The following is a 22,420-nucleotide window of genomic DNA, read 5'->3' on the forward strand; positions in this document are numbered from 1 at the left end:
CGTGGGCCACTGTCCACAGTGTTGGGAAATCCATACCAGGCTGGAACGAGTCAAGGTAGGTGAGCATCCACGAGAAGACACAGCAGATGCATCCTACTAATACTGACAGGACCAGGAGACTCCAGAAACCGAGCATCTTCTCTTCAGTGCCATCCTCGCCTGTCACCCTCTCTGCCCGCAGCTCTTTGAGTATGGGGTAGATAAGGGCGCAGAGAAACCCTTATTACTAATTTGTATTATAATTCAATTTTCATGAAATATTCATATTCAGTATCGGTCCTTTTATATTAATAACCACGTATCCACCCAGGCTCATGGTGGGGCAGGGCTCTGTCCTGGGATGCTTGAGTGAAAGGTAATGTACACCCTGACCAGGTATCCAGTCTGTCAGAATTGTTTTCAATATTTGGTTCAAAAACATGAGTGACAACAAAAATCCAACTAGGATTCTTGCATATGATGAATGAAGTCTGTCTTTGACTGTATTGTCCAGCTGATCCATCAAACCCCCAGCAGGTGAACCTTATTCATGACATAACACGGCAACAATGTAAAAGATGAAACAGCAACAGTCTAAATGTAAAGTGCATTCTAAACTCCTCTTCAATAAATCATATGCAAAGAGTCATTCAGGACTGTAAAACGTGAACTACAGAACCCAGAGTCTTCATCATTAAATCTCTGGTTGCTTCGTTTTTCTATCCTATATCAGATACTTTAAGGTTAGGTTAGGTAAAGTTGCATTCTCATGGTGAGGCAAAGTGCTTTATGTGTGTGTGTGCGTGTCATGAACGGCTATAAAAGGCCTATAATTACAGAACAAAGCGGGGTTTGAGTTCGAGTTGCGGCAGACTGTCACTACTTGTAAATGGAACGCAGCCTTCCTGCGGCGGACAGCTAATAACAGGAATCGGACGCGGTCCAGCCAAGTCCACACCAACCACCATAGCAACCGCCTAGCATGACCTTAGAAACATATTCTGTCTTCATAACTATCAAAAACGTGAAATGATTTGCAAAGTGTGAAAGTGTTACAGCTGCAGAGAGCTATGGCGGTATCTTTGGAAGCTGTTTACATAGCTAATAATATACGATGTAACCATGGAGACAGTCAGTCACGTGAGCTAGCGGTGCATGTTTACTACAGTGAATAAGGTGATTGCGTGCACAGCGTCCACACGCTGCAGAGGGTAAAGACATTACTTCAATATTGTTTTATATTGATATATATTTGCCTTCTGTTGACCATCACCTCAGGTTCACCATTACAGTTTCAGCATACAGATGCACACTGTCTAAATATCAACACATTCTGAGTTAGAGACTTTAACGTCTCTTCTATGTAAGAATGTCTCGTGCTGATATACCTGCAAACTTGACAACAAAGGTTTTTCAGACTACATGTAGCTGTCCTCTATGTCAGCTCACAATTTACATTCATGTCACACTTATTTCTGCTTTCCCATTTTATAATTATTACTTACATTTTGATTAGATACCTTGAGTTTGTAAATGATCAGATTACATAATTGGAATACAATGTATCCAATTCAGGGTTGCGGGAGGATGAAGCCTATCCCAGCTGATACAGGACGAAGACAGGCTGCCAGTTTATTGCAGGGCTAACACAATATGTGTAACAGAAAATCCACTTAAATGTTTGATATTTCTTATAATAATCATAATTATGACTATTATTTAAAGGTTTCTTTATAAATACATTTTGATTTTTTATAACCTCTAAAATATAAACCTGAGCCGTTTCAGATTCTGACCTCTGACCTCACTGCAGCTCCCTCTTGGAAGTACGTCTGCTTCTTGTCTACCCCCAGTGTTGACCGCCTGCCCTTGATATCACGTACTGTACCTGAGGAACAAAAAAGGACAAACACTTGCCTTCATTTAAGAAGTACATTCATACAGAGGTAATCTATGGAAACACACTAGTTCACCCTTTGGGAGAAATCAGTTCCTGTGAAACATTTCTGTAAATGAACATCATGTGGAGAATGAATGAAATGAGTTCTTCAGGTGACTCAGCAGTCCCACACTGACAAATGAAATCTAGTTAAACTATTAAGCATCTTTGCTCTTCTGAAATCTGTGTTAAACAACAACAAACATAAATTAGTAACAAAAATACAGCTGAGTAGAGGCTTTACAAACCACCAGCAGCCATAATGCTAAATTTTAATCTTCAAATGTTTCTGAGCCGTCTTCAACCTGCTTTTAACACATTAAAGTCCCACAGTCAATGCAGCCTGACTCAATCCTAAATGTTCAGCACACAGAGACACAGAGGTGCCGTTTAAAGTTTAGTGATAACCTGAGTCACTGATCATTTGCAGTATTACAGAGTCTGGCAGTCTTTGCATGTTGTCCACGTCACTGTAAGTTTCTAGCTGACTCTCAGGTGTGACAGGTGTGCCAGCAGGAAAGAGTAATAATAAGCTGCATCCTGAGGTTTGTCATGCAGGATTAAAGGAGCCAGGCTTTGTTCACACAGCTAGGATTGTATTTTACACTGACCCTGGGTCAGTATAAGTATCATACAGTTTAAACGAAGCACTGAAACTTGCACATATTTATTACAGATGCACTGAAGCTAATCGAGATATTTGCTGTCAGTCTGTGGCTGCGATTAAACACTTTACTGGAAACTTTATTAACTAGTAACTTCATCAGTCATGACAGAAGCTAATATTTCTGTGCTAACATCGTTTAACCAGTAACAGCTTTACTCCAATGTAAGCTAACGTTTACACCGTAACTTTAAGCTAGCACCATAAAGACGGTAAAACACGTAATAATATCTACAAATGCATCTTAAAGCTGTTATATTAGCACTCTGTGTATTACTAAGATAACCACATTAACATTACTGACACTTGCTGACTTTTAATAGTCATTCTATAAATGCTGTCCGTTTAAATGGTCTTACCTGTACACACTGCATATCCACCGGATTCCAGCCAGAGTGGATTCTGGAGTCTTCCACGCTCCTGTTAGTGATCCTCCATCTGGATGGATGAGAACAACCTTCTGAACAATCTAGCAGGAGATGGCCCATATCTATGGGACTGATTTGTGCTAATAACGCCCATTGTATGGACTGATAATTGCCGAAGCGGGTGAATAAAGTCACCCAGTAGCTAGCTGTGCCATTACCCAGCATACATCACTCCCTCCGTAAATGCAATAAACGATACAAAAGTATCGTTCTACCTGTTTTTCAGGTAGTTGTTTACATTATATAATTTATTGTGTTCTGTATACGTCACTACAATGTGATTTGGAAAATGTCTAAATATACCGACAACAGGCACTTCCGCGGCAATCTCTTCAATCGGAGGACCCTTCACGTCAATTCCCGACGCGAGGGGGGTACCCTGCGCGTCCATAAGTGAAGCAGAGGGAGCCTGACCATGTGTCACACGTTTGACGAGTTGGGAGTGAGAACGTGTTGGATCTATGGGTCAACGTAATTTATTTCGGAGGTTTACTGGTAGTTCTTTATTGGCTCTCTTTTTTCTCTCGCACTGTAAAGTTTGGAACACAATATAAATCGGCACGTGCTTTCCCAATCAGCCGATCACATCAAACAACTAGATTTGACTAGAAGTGGCAAATTAGATATTTTAGCGTAATATCGACAAAAGAAAAACGAAATAAAAAATACCCAGTTAAACTCCTATATGTAGAAATTAAAATGTAATCATTATAGAATAAATTATCAATAAATAAATAAAATATAAATGGGTTTGACTGTTTTTGGTTTATTTCTCTTTGGGTATTTTATGATCCAGGCTCATGTTTTAAATATATATCTTCTTCTTTGTATGAATTCTCTCTTCCCATCAGCTAACAGGTACCATGGGCTGATAAAGCAAGGATCCACATGTTACTTGAACAGTGTGCTGCAGGTGCTGTTCATGACCAAAGACTTCAGAGAGGCTGTGAAAAAGTTTGTTGTCCAGCTTTAAGCATGATTCTGCATTTATCATATATGAAGTTTACGGTGCATTTGTTAATCACTCATGTTTACTTCCTGTGTAGGTACTCCGAACAAAATTCCCACTCTGAATTCCTTGATCATGATTTGCAAGCCTTATTTGATGACTTGCAGAAGTATACAACATACACATATAAAATAACAAACAAGCTGGGCATCGACAACGGTACAGAACAACAAAACCTTTTTAACACTGTAAACTCCTGAGCACTGTATAACTTTAAAAATATTACTATCATTGATCTAATTATTTCATCATTATAAAAATGGAAAATTGTAGGGCAAAATTACAAAATGACTTTTATAAAAATGCATTTGTCACAGTGTATGAACAGCGTGATGCTGCCGAGTACTTTGAGAGGATTTTAAGAATGACCAGTCCTGATGCATCAAAGGTAAGGTCTTCATCGATGCTAAAGGATATCTATATCTACACACTGGATCAATATATCACTTTTTAATTGTGGAGTCTTTGCCTTAGAGTATAAAATGCTTTGGACAACTTTTGTTGTGAACAAATGCTTTCTAATTATAACTGAAAGAAAATGAACAGGTTTTTGTGCATCTGTATTTTCAGATCTTTCACGGTCAGTTAGTAAACAAGACCACCTGCTCTAAAGATCATGTAGAGACTGACAGAGATGCACCATTTTGGTATCTTCCTCTTTCACTGGTGGATTGTTGCAGTAAAGACTACAGTGTGGTAAGGATCTGACAAGTTGCAAACTTGTCAGCATGTTTCTGTCTGCCAGGACATGACAGCTGTGAGGAAACATTTTGAACTTACATGCTTTTGCCAGTAAAATATATATAATATTTTTATATTTTCCCCAGTAAATGATGACTGTTTTATTAAATCCACAGCATAAAGTTTAACATTTAGCTTTGCTTAAGTGAATTCTGTGCAGTGGTTTGTCCTACCAGAGGTCTGAAGCTGTACTTCCAACTTAGTCTCCCACTGCTGTTTGATGTTAATGAGTGGAAAGGAATCACAATGAAGGATATAGGTATATAATCATGTATGTCCACTCTTTTGAGTTTTCTGGTTTGTCTAAAGTATCTGATTATTTAGCAAGAAAATTTACAGCAATGATCTCTGAAAAAAACCTGTAAAAGCTGTAATTCTGATACAGGTCATACAAATTAAAAAAAAGAAAAGAATTAAACCTAAAAGTCTGCACTTTAGTCACATATTGACTGATTTACACTCCACCGTGGTGGTGTACAGAGCTGAAACTACAAAAAAAAAAAAAAACCCTCCAGTGGTAATTTTACTTTATGGCTTTTCTTTTCACTTTTCTCTTAAACAATACATCTTAACCTTTGAGTCTGAATTAATAAAGTTAGTAGGCCATGTTGAAAATCTTCTTCCTTGAGGAAAGATTCTTAGCTTCACTTCACTGGTCAGCACATCTTTGTCAGAGCTGATTTTGAATACCATTTTTCAGGTGAAGGGCATTGAAGAGTTTTTTAAAACTTCAGATTTCTGTGGAGAAAATCAGATGTACTGTGAGCAGTGTGATGAAAAAGTTGATGGTACTATGGTGAGTTAAAAATGTTTATGATTCTTTTATTATTCTTTAAATAAAATTATGAAAACATATTGACTTGTAATGGAAGCAGACAAGCTCCTTGAGGTGACTGTTGTTGTGATTTGGTGCTGTATCAGTAAAACTGTCCTAAATTAAATGTTTTTCATTCAGAGAGATGTAATAAAGCATCATCCAGATGTTTTGTGTCTGCTGCTGAAGAGGTTTGAGTTCAACTATAATTACATGTCATACTTCAAAATCACCTGTTCTGTGGAGGTTCCCTACACCCTGCAGATACCAGAGGTAAATGTGCAGAATATTTTAGTATTTAATCATAATCCATTTTATTTTCTTCAGTCATTCTGATGTTTGCCATTTTTCCTTTTGTAATCAGAGTCAGAAATATGAACTATATGCGTTTCTGGATCATTTTGGGGATCTGAGAGGTGGACATTACTCCGCCACAATCAAGATCCAGGATGAACACAGAGACAGATGGTATCAGTTTGATGATACCAGAGTCACAGAGGTAAGATGGATCACTTATACATTTTTGATACCAAAAGACATTCCTACATTACTCATGCGTGACAGTGGCCCAGCTGATCATTCATGTCATACTTTATTATTTTTTACATCATCAGCTTGGTTTTCAGCCATTCCAGGTGGATAACACTGAGAGGTAAGTTTTCGTACTTGTTATTTCCACTGTACATTATCTTCCAGTTATTTCTTAACTTTTCACACGAGTATGCACTAAACATGCGTTAAATACACTTTTCTCAATTACAGTGTGCTACATGTTGAAGTATCATATCACACTGTTGCTATAATCACAACTGCAGATTTTTTCTGTGATTGATTCAACTCTGTCCCCAAAACTCTCCTGTGCAAAAGCAAAATAATAAAATCAATGAAAACAATTAAAACATTTATGTGTCTCTTTTAATATTTACACTGTTAGTAAAATGTAAACATACACAGACACATATTAATACGTCGGAAAACACTGCTGCAAAAAATAAATATGTTATAAAATATTAGCCAAACACATCACTGCGAAACTGTGAAAGTAACATATTTGTTACATGTCATATTTGTCAATTAGGTCCCAGACTACATATCTTCTGTTTTATAGCAAAAAGAAAGGTAAGAGAAAATATTTTTGTTGTCGTTTCCTCAGCTGTTTGGTGCCTGAATGATTTTGTTTCTACTTTGTGCTTCATGCTGCAGATACTGCTATTCCAGAGTCCACAGATGTGTCCACCAGTGGACTACCCACCATCAGTAATGAACATGATCAGAGTCAAGATGGGAAAAATAAGAGCAATAGAAAGAGAAAAGGGGAGAAGACAGACACAGCGGATAATCCAAAGACTGCTCGCTTAAGAGAAGCAGGGGGATCACCTGACACCCCCTGTAACGTAGATCCTCTGGACAAAGAACCAAATGAGGACAAAGGAACCACTGGAAGTGATGACCTGGATCAAAAACATACAGAAGTGGATGATGCTGAAAAGAACAGCATAGATATTAATCCTGATTTTAAACTTGATATCAGTGATCGATCAGCAGTCTGTGATGATCTAAGCAGACAGTATGAGATGAGTAAATTAATGGATGATAAAGCAGAAAATGATGAAAAGGCTAAAGATAAACAGTCAGAGAAAAAAAGCCATGCAGAGCATCCAGCTGACACTGTTGGAGAGAACATATGTGAACATCAGGAGAATAAACAAACCTGTAGTCCTTCTCATGCTGAGGAGAAAACAAAAACAGATTTTCAACATGACACAAAAGGAAAGATTAGTGCTGATAAACCAACAGCAGAGATGTGCTGTGACACATTTCAGGATAAAGAAAAAGTTGATGAAGGAAAAGAAAACATACTACAAGATGATCAGAGTCATAAACATGGAAACAGACACAGTGATACACTGAACATGCAGGAGATCAGTGTTACACATTCAAGTGATAATGATGTTTGTGTAGAGAGAGAAATCAGAGATGTGAAGGAGGACAGGAGAGAAAGAAAAGGAGACGAAAAAGGTGACCACAGTAAGTTTGAACAAAACACAGTAGAGGAGGTAAGTGGTGCTGCTACAACACAGAAAGATGTCGATGTGGAGGAAAAGAAAGAACATGAAGGAAATACTAAACAAATTCAGATGAGAGAGAAACCCCATCTGAGACCAGCAGGAGCAGAAATAATAGAAGCACCCAAAGAAAACCAGGATGATGCTACTAATGAAAAAACTAAAGCAGAGAGTTTTCAACTAAAAGCCAGACCAAAAATTCAGGGAGTCACAGAAGGAGGACGTGGTTCACAGAAGTCAGGAAAAGTTATAACAAATACTAACAAACAAATAACTTGTGAAGAAAATAGGCAGAATTCTCACGGTGAATGTTTTGGGACAAAGATGAAGAACACGGGAATAGAAAGTGTAGGGAAACCCTCACAGGACAGCTCTGCTAGACATGTCAAATATAACGAAGGACACACTGAAAATAAATCTCAGACAACAAGTGCAGCCAAGCCCAGAGAAGAAGAAAAACAACATGGCACAAACCATCCAAAATACACCAAAGTTCCACAAGTGGATCTAGAAATAGAAGCTGCTAAATCAAGTGCAGACAATGAGACAGTTGGGTGGTGTTCATGGTTTGTCACTGTGGCACAGCGTTGTTGTTTTTCTTGCTCCTCTGCTGCAGGGAGAGACACACCTGAGCTGATTAGGTCTCCTATATAAAGGATGTGCCGGGACCTGAGGTGGGGTTTTGTGAGTGGCTAACAGCTGAAAAGCTAAGACTGAGAGTTGTAAGAAGCAACAACCAAATAAAAAGTGTTGCAAAGTACAAAATGTTTCGTTGGGCCTGTCATTCTGCATTGATGAAGAAAAAAAAAAGCAGCTGTTGTCAGATTAAGTTGAGAGAAAGTGCAAGCATAGCATTTAATGATTATTTATTTGACAAGTCTCCACTTGTGGTAATTTTTGCTGTGTAATATTTCCCAGTATTGTTTTTAATATCAGTTATTTCATGTGGCTGTGCATATTCTTTGGATTTTGGTATATCTACTATAAACTATAAACTGAGACAGTAGCTTTGAGGCAAAAATAATATTTCCAGTGGCATATTTCTACTTGATTGTTACTGAAGGGAACCAAGGTAGAAATTTTACACTGAAACTAGTGGTTGTGAAATTAAAGTTATTGTTTGCAAAAAGCTAATTTCACACTGAACAAATGATGGACTATTTAATATTTGGTTAATGGAAAATTAAATTATTATTATCATTATATATGAACTGAAGTGGTTTGGCTCCTTGGGGTATGTTGTCTTTGGTACCGGCAACATGCAGGAGGTCTTCCACAGAATGGGGACCCTCTCCAGACCGAGACTGATGTTAAAGATGTTAAAGATGTAACCTTACAGAGTTGATCTGTACAGTTCCTCGATAGTCTGTAGCTGATTCCATCTGGACCATTCTGGAAGATTGCAACCATTTTTTTCTTTTATTATTTTTTATTATTATTATTGTATGACTTTTGCTGGTTTTTATTGTTCTTTTTTGTTCTTAGTCATCATTCATGTTTGAGCTTTGTTCTATAAAATCTAGTTGATTTCATAGATATCACATAACCTGGTCAGGAGCAGGTTGTGTTCAGAGTTTCAGTTTCAAATTGACTTGAAACACCACATTTTCACTGATTGTGAACCTGCTGAGTTAATAAAAATAATTTCACTTTTCAGTTTACTTTTACTAAAAGGTTTTTTCTCTAATATGCAGAAATTTTTGACCATTAAACTTTTTTAACTACAACTAAAAATAACATTTTCTTGAGCAGCCTGAAGTTTTAGCTACTTATTCTTGGGTTAGCTTAGTTTCATTTTGGGCTTCATTCAGTTTCTGTTGACAACAACATACTAGTATCTAGTATTCATCTGACCAGTGAGTGTTTATCAGCTGATCCCTGTAATATGCATCTCATTTAAAGTAAATATTCATATCCTGTGGTAGGCAACTTAAAGCTTTTATCCAGAGCTGTTCTACATATTAATTGTACATGGACTCTGAATATATTAAAAGGTAATGCAAACCTGTCGTAATGCGCCATATAATAATGGATTGGATTTTTATATAGCACTTTTCAAGGCACCCAAAGCACTTTACAATGCCACTATTCATTCACTCTCGCATTCATACACTGGTGAAGGCAAGCTACGGTTGCCTTCAGACTGATAGCCCTGGGGCAGACTGACAAAAGCGAGGCTGCCATATCACGCCATCGGCCCCTCTGGCCAACACCAGTAGGTGGTAGGGTAAAGTGTCTTGCCCAAGGACACAACGACGGGGATTGAACTGGCGACCTTCCGGTTACAGATGCGCTTCCCAACCCCCTGAGCCACGGTCGCCCATATGACTTGTTGTAAGTACCCTGGAGAAACTGAAAGTTCAATGGGTTGCTTAATCTTGGTGCGTTAAATGAGTAGATAAAGTTATACCCTCGGTTCTAATTTCACTTAGTGTACCACAAGGGCGTAGATTTGGTTTTGGCATTGGTGGGGACGGATGATTCAACCACCGAACTCTGCCCTGTTTCTATTTTTCCCCTTTTTGTCTTTGCTTCTTGATAAAAGGTGAAATATACTTGCCTACATATGCTATTCTACATGCTTTTAAACCATTTAAAATGACAATTCATAGTTTTACATTTGAATTATATAATGTTAAATTACTATTAAACAAATGACTGACTAAGTATTTTATACTTCAGTTTACTTCAGCCATATTTCATATAAATCAGGTATCATACAAAAATAAAAATAGCTTCAAATACAGTCATGACAATAAAAGAATATGACTTTAAGGACTTAACAACATTACTTCAGTTTTATTACACCAACATCTCTTATATACATTAGCAGTAAGGGAACACTGAATGACCTGGTGGGTTTTGTCCATAAAACTACCCATCTAAGATGACCACAAAGTAAAAGATTTCTCAGCAAAATTATGCAACATTTTAGGCATGTTTTTAGGGTGAGTGCATTTTTAAAACAATTTCTGCAAACTGCACTACAAGTTGGAATATTTGCAAAATCATGGCTACCTCATGATATATTGTCTCAAAATTAACTCTATGAATATGTAAGTACCATTAGGATGAAATTTTAATGTTAGACATATAATGTTAACAGCCGCTATAAACTAATATCCTGGCTTGCTCGAGGCTGCCGTTTTCTCTGACAGTTTCAATCAAAATTAGAAATGCTGCTCTGAGAGACTGAGATAACTAATAGTGCTTCCTGTTGTGCAGTTAGTTTCCAAAACACATTATTCATGGTTACAATTTTAGACTGATGTGGGCCAAAGCCTAGCACAGCCTGTAACGTTATTATGACGGACACATTTTATGAGTGAACTTGACTTTAAGTGATTTACAGGTTTCTTTGAAAAATACTTTCTTATATCCAGGTTCTTCCTTTTTGCTGCAGTCCTCCTCTCCTCCTGGAAGCGCAGGCTTGGCGCTGCTAAAACTAAACAGAGCTCCCTGAAAGGCACAGCCAATCACATTGGCCACATTTGTCACATGAGGCAGGACTCCAGTAGAGGATATAATTTAACTCTTTCTGCACCGCTGGGTGAATGAGACGTTGACAGATCGTTATTTCTTTCTATCAGGTTTGTTTTTCTTTACTCGAAGAGATCAAATTATTGGTGGGGAAAATTCAATAATTGCTGGATATTGGTGGGGACATGTCCCTTCGTCCATGCCAAATCTACGCCCTTGGTGTACCAGTTAAGCCAACTAAAGCAGTTATGTGCACTTGTTATGCTGGTGTTAGGTATATCAGAAAAATGCTCACATATATTCAGTGTTTTGGTATTTCCTTATATTGGTCACATGTAGACTGTTTGTGATGCCGATATCAAACTCGGTGTCCTTTGTTTTTGCTTTGTGCAGCCGGTGAGGAGACACTCTAGTAGCAGAGATGTCATGTGGTCATGGTCATGCACCTGGTGGTGCCACAGTCTGCTTGATCAAGTTTCTTTCTTTCTTCATTTGTTCCTTCCTTTTTCTCTCACTTTCCAAAATGTGGCTAATACTTACATTTCTAGCATTAAATTACAGAGCATGATAACGCTGAACTTAAAAAAAGTACTCACCTGGCTTGATGGGACTTTGTAAGATGAAGCTCTTTGTTGCCAGGCCTGCTACTTTATTGTTTTGGTTTATTTTCACTACCCTCATATTTTTAAGAGTTGTTTGCTGTTTTTAAACCACTTGCTCCCTGCAAGACCAGTAGAAATTTAACTGCCCCGCTTTAAGTGAAATGATGGGAAAGTGTGGTGCAGTGGTCCTCAGGCTGGCAGTACTGTCAGTTGAAGAGATGGCCTACTTTGAAGAGAAGATTGTAATTTTATTTTTAAGCAAATCAGACTGATTATACAATCAAGTTTCTAAAAAAGTGGGAACAAAATGTGCACAATTTATAGACTATTATACGAGAATTATTTGCAAAACTTTGCAAATAACACCACATTTAGGTGAAAAATCTGCTGAGTTGAGAAATCTGCACAGCAGACAACAACAAACTGTACGACTTCTGCTGCCAATGATTGAAGTCATGGAATGGTGCTCCATGCTCAGACCACTCAAACCACGAAGTTCTCAACAACTGCAAGACTACTGATCTCCCTCAGGTTGGAGGAGCTGACGCCTGTCCCTCCATTCGTTACTGTCCCACCTGTGGTCACTTTAGCCTCCAAAGTTTTCAAGGTATCATTTTCAAATTATTTGTGATGATAGAAAAGACCAATAACAGCTCGAGCTGAATTAATTCTGGTGAAAATCGGGTCAAAATCACAGCAAATGTGAAAACTTTGCATTAACTTCATGTTTTCATGGATCGTCTTCAAACTACCTACAAATACCCAGGTTGACTAGTCATATGACCTCAACCTTCACTGTTAGTACCCAACATCAAAACTGAGACATAATAAAACATTAATGTTTAATTATACCCCTTCCAGTGCGGGAGGAGTTGCTTTCTCTGAAAGCTGTTGTTTAAACTAGTTTCTACACCGTTCATTAAACTTTACTCTTTCTAGTAATTACCACGCGGTGACTTTGTTTCTTCTTCCCTTCAGGCAGGTGGACATCTAGTTTGTTTTAGGAAATAACCAGCATGTTATTCCGACTGTAAAACATTTCAAGATGAGCTATACTTATATAAAGTACAATAGTAAAATGCTGTTTAATTATGTATTTTGCTTTTATATATGTTCCTTTATTTTGTTTAAGGCACATTTCTAATACAGAACTTTACTAATCTTTGTGCTGTACTGGAACAGGTAAGTGTTACATAAAGCAGTTTCACCCCGGTTCTTTTTTATTCCTCAGGCCTCCAGAGACTGCACCGGACTCAGTAGTCATTTCACAAAACCTTTATTCATCTTCAGTTACGCATGCAACTTCCAGAAGGGAAGACATGTAAGGCCGGTGTCCGTCTGCAGATCTTCACTTCTTTGTCTGTTTCAACCAGTTTTATAGAAGCGACCCCATCACAAAACCCACATGGTGTGTTGTAAACTCTGTGTTTGTGTATGTATGCGCAAGAACGTGAGTGCCTGTGTGTGCGCGTACCTGTGTATGTATGTGTGTGCATGTGTGTGTGCATGTGTGTGCGCATGTGTGCACGTGTAGGTACCCCTGCGTATGTGATTCCCTGCCGGTCATAAAAGTCCATCTCCCCTCCAGACCACAATCATCAGGTTACAAACACTGAGAGCCCCACCCCAGGTATCCCCTGGGGAATTTCCACTCAGCTATAACTTCTCTTTCTCTTACTTTCCCAACTCAAGGGGGGGGGAGGGTCTCCTATAAGTCTACTCCTAATTTTATGACACGTTCAGGCCTATAGCTAAACCAAACTGAAGCACACACATTCACAAATCCTTTCCTATTCATCTGATCTACAGCTGGACCCTCTCATCTAAGAAAATTTAACACATTATATTTTAATTATGTTTTCTTTTACTCACATAAGGATAGAATAGAATAGAATAGAATAATCCTTTCATTGTCCCACAAGGGGAAATTTGGGTAAAAGCAGCAAGAAAGACACATATACAAACAAACAGTACACAATGTATCCTTACCTTACGGATAAGGATACATTGTGTACTGTCGAGCTTCAGGCCTGTAAAGCAGTGACAACATGACAGGAAATGCGGGGAGAAATGATGACGCTGCTATATCCAAGACTGACTCTGTTTTTGTCATGCAGTACTTCGCATGACTATAAAACTTCCCAATTAAACATGAGTTGAACTTCAACTTCTTTATCAGCAGAGAGATGCCTCAAAACATAATCTGTGATAAGCTTTCTTGTTTTGGCAATCTCTAAAGCAACATTCACCTCTCTCGAATGTGGGTCAAAGTTTGGTAAATCTTTGCTGATCTGTAATATGATGAAACGTACGTGTGAGTATTACATTTGCAACATGGAAGCAAATTCAGATCATTTAAAATTACCTAAAAAAATAAAAAACACTCTATTGCGCCAATTTCATATGCAGGTCTGGAGTATAAGTTTCTACCTTTCTGCCAAAACTCAAACAGAAAGGTGAAGCTAAGCTAAACCTTGTTTGCTTAGTTCTTCATATCAGCTGTCCTGGCTCTGCCAAGTGAGTCATTAAATAACATACCGTGTCTTTGTGCTTCTGGGAAAGATTTCTTGACTGTATCAGTAACTTCCTGGAGTGTTTTACACTGCGTTTTTGGTTAAAGCTCAGCTTATCCTGGTGTATTTTCTTACCCTTTATTTTAGCCTATGTAAGCATTATTTCCAAACAAACTATTCAGGCTTAAAATTTCTAAAAATGTGGTAACAACAAACAAACCTTTTATGCAGCATCTTTGATCGTGTGACACACCTGAAGCTGTTCAGTGGCACTACAATCTAAAAACATAACAAGGATATAAGGAACACAACTGCAACATCATCAATCTCACATAAGTGTGAGCCACGTGTTTTAACAGTGGATTTTACACCACTTACCTGCAACAGGAAGCTTTTTTAGCTTCTTTGTGAACATTGCACCAAATTCTGGATTTAAGCTATGTCCCTGTTAATGAATGTTTGATGGTTTCACACCTTAACTTTTGTTTCACATGTATGGATTCGCCCTGGCCTTTTGATACACTGGCAATTTTCCACTCTGGCCAAATTGTATAAGATGATAAGAAAACTGATGCATAGATACAGTATTGCAGAAGTTTAAACGCTGCAAGTAGATCAAGACCAAACATTTGGTGTTAAAACAACTTCAGAACATGTACAGAAAACCAACCTTTTTGTAAACCTTTTTTTTAAGCTTCTCTGCTTATAAACTAGAGGGTTTTAGTAGCAGCAACATCAAAAAAGTACCTTTTTGGTGGATTTAAGAAAATGAAAGTGTTTGAGAAAAACGGAGACACAAAGTTTGAGTTTAGCAGAGCTTCACGAGGTCTTTTTAAACTCTGCGTTTATTCATGATGAAGGTAGTTGTGTGTGGAAATAGACTTGCGCTTAATATTTACCATCTCTGCTCTTTAATTAAATCTCTGTCAAGTTCACACAATCGGTGACTTAAAATAGTGTTAATGAAATAGTTATCATTTCACCGTTAATAGAGTGTTCTTACAGGTCTCTTTAAATTCAAAAGAATACGAAAGAATACGCCAGATTTTCAAAATTCCGACACACACTGAATGCAACACTAAGGTGTAGCAGAAGTGAAAGAGAAAGCGCTACTCCAGTGTTTTAAACTGCACTAGAGATAGAGATATCCTATACTCAAATATTCCATAAATTAAACACTTTTATTGCCATAGATCTTAGAAAACATCTTTAAGATATCTAAAATATCCCTGTTACCACTGAAGGTATGTTTGAATCTTTTGTTTTTGTGTACTTGTGTATTCCATTTGAAAATAATTAGGTTTGTTTTATTCTTCATCAGCAATTTCTTTGAAAAGCACTGTCTGTCTGGGGAAGAAACTTCTTTTTTGGTATTGTTTTTGTTTATTATAGTTTTTTTTTTCCGTAGCCTCGTCGAAAGTCATTAAATGTAGCTTAGAAAAGCAGCGTGTTGTAGTGGTAATATCGTAATACTCAAAGTGTTTTCTATTCGAGATGTTACTGAAAGCCTGTCACTGGCTGTGGATTTGGCACCTTATGTACAAAAACATGGGCCTTTGTTTACCTGCTAGTAATAATTAATAATAAATAATGTTGTTGTTGTTGTTTATAAACAAATACTGACTGGTGTATAGACTTTGAATTCATTTGCAGCTCTCCGTAACACAGAATTGAAGTGACTGAAAATGTCTCTGTTGGAGAGTACTCGGCGGCTATTCAGCAGCACCTCTCTGGGTAAGATCTGATGCCAGTTGTTTTTTTTTTTTTTGGTTTTTTTACACACATATATTTAACATCTAGGTCTATTGTTTTTAGATGACTTTCAATAACCGGCCCTTACAGGTAGAAACACTTCTCTCAGACGCTCCTAGTTTAGACTGTGCTTTTCACACTGTGTGTGAATGTGTGTGTGAATGTGTGGATGACTGAATGTGTGAAGCGCTTTGGGGTCCTCAGGGACTAGTAAAGCGCTATACAAATACAGGCCATTTACCGTTTACCATTTTCTCTAGCCGCACTGCTATAAGAAAGCCGGTTTCTCTGAACGTCTTCCATTTTACAAATAAAGTTTTAATGACAACCTTGACCTTAATGGTTCAGTTTGAATAATTCTTATTGTTTCATTAATTCATTGATTTAATTGATTAGCAGAAGGGGTTTTAATCTATGATCCACCATAATTATTTGCTCATCGTTCTGAAATTTACATGATCAGTCTCCTCCCAGTAGCTAACAGGTACCATGGACTGATAAACCAGGGAGCGACAGATTACTTGAACAGTGTGCTGCAGGTGCTGTTCATGACCAAGGACTTCAGAGAGGCTGTGACAAGGTTTGTTACAGCCCAGCTTTAAGTGTGATCCTGTATTTATCAAATATGAAGTCTATTGTGCATTTTTAATTACTCGTATTTACCTTCCATGTAGGTACTCTGGAGAAAATCCTTACTCTGAGTTTATTGATCATCATCTTAAAGTCTTATTTGATGACTTACAGAACCACACAGCATGCACATATAAGATAACACAGAAGCTGGGCATTGACAATGGTACAGTATGTTAACACACAAAACAGCACAACCTTTGAATTGTTTGAAGAGTCTAATAAATTCATCTAAAGTAGATCAATTTACAACAAGTCTTGAAGTAAAGTCTTCTTCAGCCTGTGCAGTTTTTTAATGTAATTTAATAGTTTAACTTGTTTAAATTGTTAGACTGGATAATTCTAAAACATTTTTAATTAAATAACTTAATTGTTTTGTTGAAAGCATGCACATTTATTTCCCCACCCAGTGTATGAACAGCGTGATGCTGCAGAGTGCTTGGAGAGGGTTTTAAGAATGACCAGTCCGGATACATCAAAGGTAGAGACTGTTCTCTTTGACTGGTTCCAAAAGTGAGCCTATCAATATGAAAGCTGGGTAAAAAATATCACTTGCCAACAAGTATTTGTGCTTTTTTCAGATCTTCCACGGTCAGTTAGTAAACAAGACCACCTGCTCTAAAGATCATGTAGAGACTGACAGAGATGCACCTTTTTGGTTTCTTCCTCTTTCACTGGTGGATTCCTGCAGTGAAGACTACAGCGTGGTAAGGATATGACAAGTAACAAAGAGACATGCAATACATAATAATTTTTCTGCAGTAAAATTCTGATTTATGGCACTGATGCAGAGAAAAATAATTAGATGTCCATGTTTCAGTCAGAGACCAGCACGCCAAAATAATTTTAACATTAACACAACTGAAAGACTGTGTTCAAAAACCAGTAGAGTGAGTTTATTTGATGGCAGCTGCTAATAATGCAAAACTTTTTTACATTTTTTTTATGTTAAATAAAGTTAGTGTATTGAAAACCTTCCTCCCTGAGAAAACATTTACCAGCACTTTACAATCACAGCCTTTATGCTGGTCAGCACATCTTTGTCAGAGCTGATTTTGAATAATATTTTTCAGGTGAAGGGCATTGAAGAGTTTTTTAAAACTTCAGATTTCTGTGGAGAAAATCAGATGTACTGTGAGCAGTGTGATGACAAAGTTGATGGTAGTATGGTGAGTTAAAAATGATTCTTTTATTATTCTTTAAATAAAATTATGAAACCATATTGACTTGTAATGGAAGCAGACAAGCTCCTTGAGGTGACTGTTGTTGTGATTTGGTGCTGTATCAGTAAAACTGTCCTAAATTAAATGTTTTTCATTCAGAGAGATGTAATAAAGCATCATCCAGATGTTTTGTGTCTGCTGCTGAAGAGGTTTGAGTTCAACTATAATTACATGTCATACTTCAAAATCACCTGTTCTGTGGAGGTTCCCTACACCCTGCAGATACCAGAGGTAAATGTGCAGAATATTTTAGTATTTAATCATAATCCATTTTGTTTTCTTCAGTCATTCTGATGTTTGCCATTTTTCCTTTGGTAATCAGAGTCAGAAATATGAACTATATGCGTTTCTGGATCATTTTGGGGATCTGAGAGGTGGACATTACTCTGCCACAATCAAGATCCAGGAGGACCACAGAGACAGATGGTATCAGTTTGATGATGCCAGAGTCACAGAGGTACGATGGATCACTTATACATTTTTGATACCAAAAGACGTTCCTACATTACTCATGCGTGACAGTGGCCCAGCTCATCATTCATCTCATACTTTATTATTTTTTACATCATCAGCTTGATTTTCAGCCATTCCAGCTGGATAACACTGAGAAGTAAGTTTTCGTGCTTGTTACTTCCACTGTAAATTATTTTCCAATTATTTCTTAACTTTTCACACGAGTATGCACTAAACATGCGTTAAATACACTTTTCTCAATTACAGTGTGCTACATGTTGAAGTATCATATCACACTGTTGCTATAATCACAACTGCAGATTTTTCTGTGATTGATTCAACTCTGTCCCCAAAACTCTCCTGTGCAAAAGCAAAATAATAAAATCAATGAAAACAATTAAAACATTTATGTGTATCTTTTAATATTTACACTGTTAGTAAAATGTAAACATACACAGACACATATTAATACGTCGGAAAACACTGCTGCAAAAAATAAATATGTTATAAAATATTAGCCAAACACATCACTGCGAAACTGTGAAAGTAACATATTTGTTACATGTCATATTTGTCAATTAGGTCCCAGACTACATATCTTCTGTTTTATAGCAAAAAGAAAGGTAAGAGAAAATATTTTTGTTGTCGTTTCCTCAGCTGTTTGGTGCCTGAATGATTTTGTTTCTACTTTGTGCTTCATGCTGCAGATACTGCTATTCCAGAGTCCACAGATATGTCCACCAGTGGACTACCCACCATCAGTAATGAATATGATCAGAGTCAAGATGGGAAAAATAAGAGCAATAGAAAGAGAAAACGGGAGAAGACAGACACAGCAGATAATCCAAAGACTGCTCGCTTAAGAGAAGCAGGGGGATCACCTGACACCCCCTGTAACATAGATCCTCTGGACAAAGAACCAAATGAGGACAAAGGAACCACTGGAAGTGATGACCTGGATCAAAAACACACAGAAGTGGATGATGCTGAAAAGAACAGCATAGATATTAATATTGATTTTAAACTTGATAGCAGTGATCGATCAGCAGTCTGTGATGATCTAAGCAGACAGTATGAGATGAGTAAATTAATGGATGATAAAGCAGATAATGATGAAAAGGCTAAAGATAAACAGTCAGAGAAAAAAAGCCATGCAGAGCATCCAGCTGACACTGTTGGAGAGAACATATGTGAACATCAGGAGAATAAACAAACCTGTAGTCCTTCTCATGCTGAGGAGAAAACAAAAACAGATTTTCAACATGACACAAAAGGAAAGATTAGTGCTGATAAACCAACAGCAGAGATGTGCTGTGACACATTTCAGGATAAAGAAAAAGTTGATGAAGGAAAAGAAAGCATACTACAAGATGATCAGAGTCATAAACATGGAAACAGACACAGTGATACACTGAACATGCAGGAGATCAGTGTTACACATTCAAGTGATAATGATGTTTGTGTAGAGAGAGAAATCAGAGATGTGAAGGAGGACAGGAGAGAAAGAAAAGGAGACGAAAAAGGTGACCACAGTAAGTTTGAACAAAACACAGTAGAGGAGGTAAGTGGTGCTGCTACAACACAGAAAGATGTTGATGTGGAGGAAAAGAAAGAATATGAAGGAAATACTAAACAAATTCAGATCAGAGAGAAACCCCATCTGAGACCAGCAGGAGCAGAAATAATAGAAGCACCCAAAGAAAAACAGGATGATGCTACTAATGAAAAAACTAAAGCAGAGAGTTTTCAACTAAAAGCCAGACCAAAAATTCAGGGAGTCACAGAAGGAGGACGTGGTTCACAGAAGTCAGGAAAAGTTCAAATAACTTATGAAGAAAAAATGCAGACTCCAGATTTTGAAATCATCAGGACAAAGATGAAAAACATGAGAATAGAAAGTGTAGGGAAACCCACACAGGGCAGCTCTGATGTAGATGATGTAGAAATAGAAGCTGCTAAATCAAGTGGGTTGTGTTCATGTTTTGTCGCTTTGAAAAAATACAAATAAAAAAGCCAGACCAGGATTTGGAGTCAAATTAAGTTGAATCATTATTAAATGATTATTTATTTTATGTCTCCACATCCTTATGCTAATTAAACATTTAATTGAATGTTTTATATTTTTCAACAGAGATTGAAGCTCTTTAATAACGCTTATGCTTTTGTCTTGGTCTAATTGGAGAATGCAGCATGAGTGTTGTTTCCCTTTTTTATTTAATATAATACATTACCAGTCTGCCCGAGACAGTAACAGTAGTGAAATTGAACTAATATAAACAAATCATGTTATGTTAAGGTGCTTTAGAATCAGTTTAGAATAAGTATGCACTATTTATCTTATTTGTTGCTTTATCTAATTAAATTTTTGCTTTTTAATGTTGTGGCTCTTTAACTGGGATGTATATTTTTAAATCATCTGGTCGATATCTTAAATACATTGTTTCCCTGTTTAATATTTCCTAAATTGTTTTTCATATTAGTTATTTCACTTTCTTTTCTGCAAAGAAACTGAGGCATGTTTCATTATTGAATATGCAGCTGTCACTTTAGCAATAAACATCAGCAGAGAGAGCACATTTCTTTGTTATATACCCCTCTGAAGTCTTACTTTTGAAAAAAATCTGTAAAAACAGCATATAAGGACATAAAGGAAGGAAAAAAAGTAAACTAAACATGTGAACACATTGGAAAATTGGAATGCAAGTCAAGTACTAATACTACAAGTTACAAATCTGAGTATGCACATACAGAGATTTAGTTTTAACAACTTTGCTACAGTAATTTTCACAGACCTAGTAAAACAAGTATACTTGGTGATGTGGCAAGTCCTTTGTACACAGGTGTTTCTCCCACACCTTCTTTTACTGCTTCAGTCTCAGCTGAGATCATATCATGCCAGAAAATTTGCTGTACCAGGAAACATGTCTTTACAACTATAGTATAAATACATCTGTCTGTAACCCTGTGATTCAGCCTGATAATACCTTACAGGGTTATTTATTAATTTTCAGAAACAAAGTCTTATTTTAGAAAATCTTGTTTGGTTTTCAAGTGGTCAAGTCATTTATTGCTTTGTTTTCATTGCAGAGATAGGTGCCAGCTATCACTGACTTTGAACTGGATAAGATTTCAAGAAGATATATTAGAAGATTTTTATATGCTTTCAGTTTCTTTGTGGCAATAATGGGTCATGTGTCCACAGAACAACAGCAATTTTAAACTATTACTAACAGTTCAGTTTTTCTTTTTTTATGTCAAATAATGGGTTTTATGTACTGCAGTTGAAGTAAACCTTTGCCCTTTGTGGTAATGATAATGCTGTCTGTGTGAAGTTCCTTATTCACCACTCACAGCTTAGATTAACAGATTACTTCAAAACACTTTTTTATTTAGTCAAACAGAATGTGGAGCAACAGGTTGCCACATACCAAACACCACAGTTGGGTAATTTCCCTTAATTTTTTATTTTCAGAGAACAAAATGCCTGGCTCACATAATCCTCATAAATTCTCAAAGCACTTAACAGTATCAAACATATCTTCCACTGGATGGTTAAACAGGTGTGTCCACCCCACTGTAACTTTAAAGTAAGCTGATAAAATATTTCCAGCAAACACACACATTGTCATTCAGATGAAAACTGGAAACTACTTAACACACTCTCATTAGTCTCATATGTAACCAGAACAATGATATGTGTGTTTTCTTTCTTTTCTTTCTTTCTTTTTTTTTTACTGCTTCACATCCGGTTTGTTGTGCCAAATGATGGCCATGAGTGAATTCATCAGTCCGGTTATGTTAGGTTTAATGTATGTGTTGTAGGTTGCCATTTAAAAGCTACACATTGCCATTTAAAAAGCTAGAATACTTTTGTTTGCTTCCTATGTAACCCATGAATATGTGTATGTACACGACCTCCATAAAGGGATTAAGCAGCCTTGAGAAGAACAGACTCTACTCAATGAAGGAAGCCACCTGGCGGGACAAGATAACGACAACATCCTGGGAGGGCTGCACTCACATCGTATAACCACGCTAGCACAACACACTTTGTAACCATATATAGTAATTTGTCTTAGTTAATACAGCAACAAGCTTTATGAATATCCATGTGTGTAAACAATAAA

At 37.1% G+C, this 22,420-nt stretch overlaps 1 protein-coding gene and 1 long non-coding RNA gene across 2 annotated transcripts; both read left to right on the forward strand.

Annotated features, from left to right (window-relative positions):
- The first annotated feature begins 4,335 nt into the window (after nt 1–4,335).
- Nucleotides 4,336–5,547, forward strand: LOC143417076 (uncharacterized). The gene is made up of 3 exons (XR_013097300.1): nt 4,336–4,407; nt 4,590–4,715; nt 5,461–5,547. It is a non-coding gene; the product is annotated as an uncharacterized LOC143417076 (long non-coding RNA).
- Nucleotides 5,548–17,039: 11,492 nt separating this feature from the next.
- LOC106675334 (ubiquitin carboxyl-terminal hydrolase 50-like) lies at nt 17,040–19,058 on the forward strand. The gene is made up of 7 exons (XM_076882232.1): nt 17,040–17,098; nt 17,199–17,324; nt 17,691–17,786; nt 17,940–18,071; nt 18,163–18,297; nt 18,906–18,916; nt 19,001–19,058. Exons 1-7 carry the CDS (start codon nt 17,075–17,077, stop codon nt 19,056–19,058), a joined length of 582 nt encoding a protein of 193 aa, XP_076738347.1. The 5' UTR covers nt 17,040–17,074.
- The last annotated feature ends 3,362 nt before the right edge of the window (nt 19,059–22,420 follow it).

Source organism: Maylandia zebra, linkage group LG3, assembly GCF_041146795.1.
Source record: "Maylandia zebra isolate NMK-2024a linkage group LG3, Mzebra_GT3a, whole genome shotgun sequence".
In the NCBI taxonomy this organism is placed as follows: Eukaryota; Metazoa; Chordata; class Actinopteri; order Cichliformes; family Cichlidae; genus Maylandia; species Maylandia zebra.